The following is a 5,000-nucleotide window of genomic DNA, read 5'->3' on the forward strand; positions in this document are numbered from 1 at the left end:
GGGGGGGGGGGGGGGGGGGGGGGGGGGGGGGGGGGGGGGGAGGGGGGGAGAGAGGGGGAGAGAGAGAGAGAGAAAGAGAGAGAGAGAGGGAGAGAAAGAGAGAGGGGGGTGGAGAGGGAGAGAGAGGCGTTACCGCGGGCGTCTCCGGCACACGCGCCTCTGACGCAGCCCGGGCTCAACCTTCTCTGCACTGGACTCGGTGAGGCTGGATTTGCACAACCCTCCATTTCCCAGCCCCGGGCGGGGGTGAGGTGTGCTGGGAAATCTACTTCCCGGGACGGGGGCGTCTGTGGGGACCTGCAGCCCTCGTCAGAGACTTCCTTTGGGAAAGGGGAAGGCTTGTGACATTTCTGTGGGCAAAACCTGCTGCTTCCCACGTCTCTCCACATTGTGTTCCAAGCTGATGGAGGCCCAGGCTTCCCAGAGGCCTCCTCTGGAGAGAGATGTCAACTGGCCCGGTCACTTCTGCAATGCCAGCTACGACCGGCTCACAGGCCCCGCTTTTGCTACCTATGTGAGAACCTGACTTGCCTCAGTTTCCCCCTCTGCTTTCAGGCCTCGGCTCTGACCATCTAACTGTCCTGCATCATAATGGTGAGTCAGGGGCTCTCAAAGACCAAAGCACTCACAGCCCACCTGCTGCGGAATCCCAAGGCCAAGGGCCTTGCAGAGACAGGAGTCATAGCACCACCTTAGGGAGCTCTTTTCTCTCTTAGAATAACAGAGAAAACTTGGCGCTAAGATACCAAGTGCGGCTGATGTTTTCAAGTGAATTCCTGGTAGGAATGTAATTTAAAATCTTTTAACTCGAGTGTTGTTTAATTTTTGTCAAAATGATGGTTTTCATTAATTTATGTATAACACATTAATACATTTGTTCATGGAGTGATGTGAGCTTCAATTTCTCAGTTCGTTAATTTCAATGGTATTAATTTATCTCTGACTCACCGTCACAAGTTTCTGGTTTGGCAGACCTGTGTGTGTACACACTGCCGATGTGGCACCAGCTTTCAAGGGGCCTCGGCGCCACGTGGGACAGGGCCGCGGCACCCACCACCTGCCTTTAAGCAATCCTGGTCTGGTGCCCGCTGATGGCTCACAGGCCAGTCGGCGGCACCGCGGGGGCCTGGGTGTCCCTTCATACGCTAATAGACGTTGTGAAGACAATTATTTCAAATCACTGATACCTTTCCAGTTCCTTTTTTGAGCATTAGTTCATCAAAGTGAAATATGCCACCGACTTCACAAAAGGGCCAGTTTGTCTTCTCCACGGTTACGTCCTCAGCACCCAGCAGAGAGCCTGGCACATAGTAGGCGCTCAGTAAATACTGGTTGAATGGATTCATTTTTTTTAAGGAGTAACTGGATTTGATTTTCACTGGGAGGAGCATTTACTGAAGGTGGTGTCTAAAGGACGCCAGGTCACGGCCACTTAAGTGCCTGTTTGCCTCAGCACATCACCAAGAGCCGTGCACCAGGTGGCAAGGCCTAAGGGCACCCTTGTAGCTCCGCCTGTCACGTACATCAGGGGCACCATGGAGCCTGCGCTGCCCGGGAGGGCTGGGTGCTGGGCAGGTTCTGGGTGCCGGCTCTGCAGGGCCCCGTCTGTGGACAGCTGCATCCAGGTGGTATCCCCCATGCCCTGGGGGCTGGCCCTTTTCCCGCCTGAATCTTTGAAAGAGATCACTCAGGAAAATCCACTCCCGTCCACAGACAGGACTGCAGCCCAGCCTTGGAGCACACACGGCCCTGGGTCTAGAGGCCGCCCCTTCCCCATGGTCTGTCAGACGAGGCTGAGAACAGGCTCAGCCTCAGGGTGGCCAGAGCAGACAGACTTGGAGGTGGGCTCCCCAGGCTGCATGGTGACCCATCATCCCTGATCTGAGCCTACATCCACTGCCTGGTGACTAGGAGGCAGCAAGCCCAGGAGCTATGGGTGGCCAGACCTGTGCGGAGAAGTGCCAGGCCCCAGGCACAGGCACGTTTGCAGAATGTGGCTGAAAATGACCACTGGTCACCATAATCCCGTTTTCTCTCCCACATGGTTCCACCCCATTAGGGCACAGGGTGGTTTACCCTGGGGGATGAAGGTTATGTTGGAAGGACGAGCTGGATAAACACCAAGCAGCAGAATGTGGTACCTGCTGGGGCTCAGGGAGTGGGTGTCCTTTACACAGACACCGGGCGGGGGTGGATTGCATCACCGTGGGCCAGAGGAGAGCATGCAACGGCCACGGCAGGGGCGCAGAGGAGGGGCCGCGCCCCCGCCCATCCCGGGGAGCCCACCATGCCGCCCTCACCTTGCAGCCCGTTCCCGTTGGCGCTGGTGCAGGACGGAGGAGGGGAGGCTTGGGGCCGGACCACGGGCGCGAAGGCGCTCTTCTGTTTCACTGCGGAGATGACATTGGCAGGTGAGAATGAGAAAATGCCGTGTGTGCTGCTACAGTTTGAAGGGAGGGTGACCGAAGAGGCTGCCATGGTGGGGCTGGACGGCACTACTGCAACAAAGCAAACACGGTCAGCGCGCACGGCCGCGGCACAGCGCCACGCGGGAGGGCGCGAGGCCTCAGCGCGGGGCCACAGACAACACACGACACGCTCGGCTCGGCCACTCTCTGGATAACAGGCAGACCCTTCGGTGTGGGGCGTTCTCTTCCAATCGAGCGGCCCCACTGGGGTCCCATTTGGATTTGGTTCCCCATGAGATCGCATCTTAGGGGCCCATTTTAGGTCAATTTGTGGTCGTCATGTGGACGCCCAGCCTCCAGGGCCACCCTTCCTTTTATCCAGTAGCTCACATCACAGAACATCCAAGCAATGCACACACTCGACTTTGCAGTGAATATGAATCTGCGTGATGACGTGTGACAAAAAGACACTTACTGCCGTAGGGAGAGTTAGCGGAGGAGCCATTAAGAAATCCAGGCGAACCAGGGACCCCTAGATTGGCCATGGCGCCACTTCCATATCCATTCATGCTAGTGCTGACTGTGTTGTAATTGGACTGCTGGGGAGTACTGCTGGGGACGTATCCTCGCGGGGACACGCTGCTTGTATTGCGACTGTAGCCGACTGTTGAAATCCCCCCCCGGCCAAAAATAACGTTATTATTAGCGACAGACACTTGGGGGGGGTTTCCCCGAGAATCTATATCATATATTAGACAGTTTTAATTGCCCCCGCGCGTTCCTCCAGCCCGGCGCCTCTAGCCAGCTCGGATAACCTTGTCACGCCAGCCCTGCTGCAGCTGTCCCGGTGGCGGCCGCGCTGTCTCTGTTGGCTTCGACAGCGGCCGAGGCGCACTTCGATCTACCGTCAGCTGCTTTCACGTTTCTCTTTAGAAGCAATTATCAGCAGCTCCGATTCCCGGCCTGTCCCCCCACACTCTGTGAACTTTCAGCCTCTGCAGACCTTCAAATGCCATGGCTGACAGGGAGAGCTTGTTTGTGGCTGTAACTTCCCTCAAAAGGCTGTTTTGGGGTCTTCATTTTTACGGTTGCTATTTCTGTAAGTGGGGGTGGGCGGGGGGCTGGCAGCTTCATTCCTGCCATGGCAGCATGGATGAATGGGACCCAAAACAGCAGTCCAGCTGAGGTGTTTGCTGAGATTACCGCCTGCGTAGTTTTTAAGAGGAAAGCTAAAATGGACTCACACGACAAGGTGCCAGGGCCCAGGTCACTGTGCTACAGGGTAACGTACAGGGTGGGGACATGCGAGTGTCTCCCCACTGATTCCAAACTTAGAATGGAAATCTCACCCATGCAACAAATTCCAGAAGGCTCCTACTGGCTTCCTACGTCACAGCTACCCTACGGCTTAGCCCAGTCTTTCAAGAAAAGCAAAGTCACTTATGAATAAATTAAGGGACACTTCCAGCATATGCCAGTGAACTCAGCGGCAGCCGACGGAGCTGCTGTATGACTAGTTACCGGATTCTCTGAGCGTTCTCTGCCCAGCTCTGGCCGGGGGAATCTGTGGCAAGGTCTTCCCCGAGAAAAGGAAGTGGCCAGGCCACAGAGCGTGGACGGCTAATGACATTCCCGCGGGACTACAGACATGCTCAACTGTAGCTAAGGCCTCAACCACCCTGTGGAGGGGTCCAGGGAAGGGGGTGCACCCGGCACGGCCGCGTACCTTGGTCGTTGGCTTGTGATGTCTCCGACACATTGACGGCGAGCTGGCTGCTGAAGGAGTTCACGCCCATCATGCCGGTGTGTGCAGGGGTGTTGCCCAGGGTGGGGATCTGGTTGTGATTGCGGGGGACGCTGTACAATGCCTCGGCGATGTCAGCCGCTCGCTTCAGGATGATCTCCTAGAGGGGGGACCAGTGGAAGCCGTCACACCGAGGCCGGGCCCAGTGGCCAAGCCCCTTAAGTCCTCTCCAGGCACCTCACTGGGACAAACAGTGGTGACACCCCGCTGTCCCTTGGCCCAGACTGTGACAGACCTATTTTTGATGGGAAAAGGACTTCCCCTAGGAAAATTATTTAACGATGCTTCTGAGAGGGTACAACATCTGCTCTATTCTGTCCCAGGACCCACAGCCCAAAAGAGTCACTGAAATATGCCTGAGGACCAGGGTGGTGTGGAAGGTGCTAGACTCACAGTCCAAGAACCAGGTCCACATCTAGAGAAAGGACCCTTTGCACCTCTGCCCCCGGGAGACCCCAGGGCCATGTGAGGACGGGCTGTGAGGTGCCCGTGCTGCCCCGGCCCAAGCCCTGGCTGCACCCAACACAGTCCACCCACCCCTGAATACTGGAGATGGATTTCATGGTTGTGCTCTTTCCTGTGACACACTCTTCTGCTGGGGTCCTGTCACCAGCCCGTCACTTTCTATGTGAGTGCCTACTATGAGGGCAAAACAGGAAGCCTGTTCCCCATCAGACTCTCACTCAGAGGCTGTGAACGCGTGTGCCCAGAAAGCCAGTGCTGGAACCAGGCCAGCAGGCCGCCCAAGGACACTGGTCACCACAGGAAGGGGACAGCCAGTGGAGCCG

At 56.8% G+C, this 5,000-nt stretch overlaps 1 protein-coding gene across 1 annotated transcript in view; it reads right to left on the reverse strand.

The window, feature by feature from the left end:
- LOC103602511 (transcription factor COE3) overlaps nt 1-5,000 on the reverse strand; it is a 38,635-nt gene that overhangs the window by 695 nt on the left and 32,940 nt on the right. The window contains exons 7-9 of the mRNA XM_008586919.1: nt 4,135-4,312; nt 2,884-3,072; nt 2,301-2,390 (exon numbers count right to left, since the gene is read on the reverse strand). Coding sequence (XP_008585141.1) covers nt 2,301-2,390; nt 2,884-3,072; nt 4,135-4,312 — 457 coding nt within the window. The remainder of the gene's footprint in view (nt 1-2,300; nt 2,391-2,883; nt 3,073-4,134; nt 4,313-5,000) is intronic.

Source organism: Galeopterus variegatus, unplaced genomic scaffold (genome assembly GCF_000696425.1).
Source record: "Galeopterus variegatus unplaced genomic scaffold, G_variegatus-3.0.2 Scaffold4180, whole genome shotgun sequence".
Taxonomy (NCBI): Eukaryota; Metazoa; Chordata; class Mammalia; order Dermoptera; family Cynocephalidae; genus Galeopterus; species Galeopterus variegatus.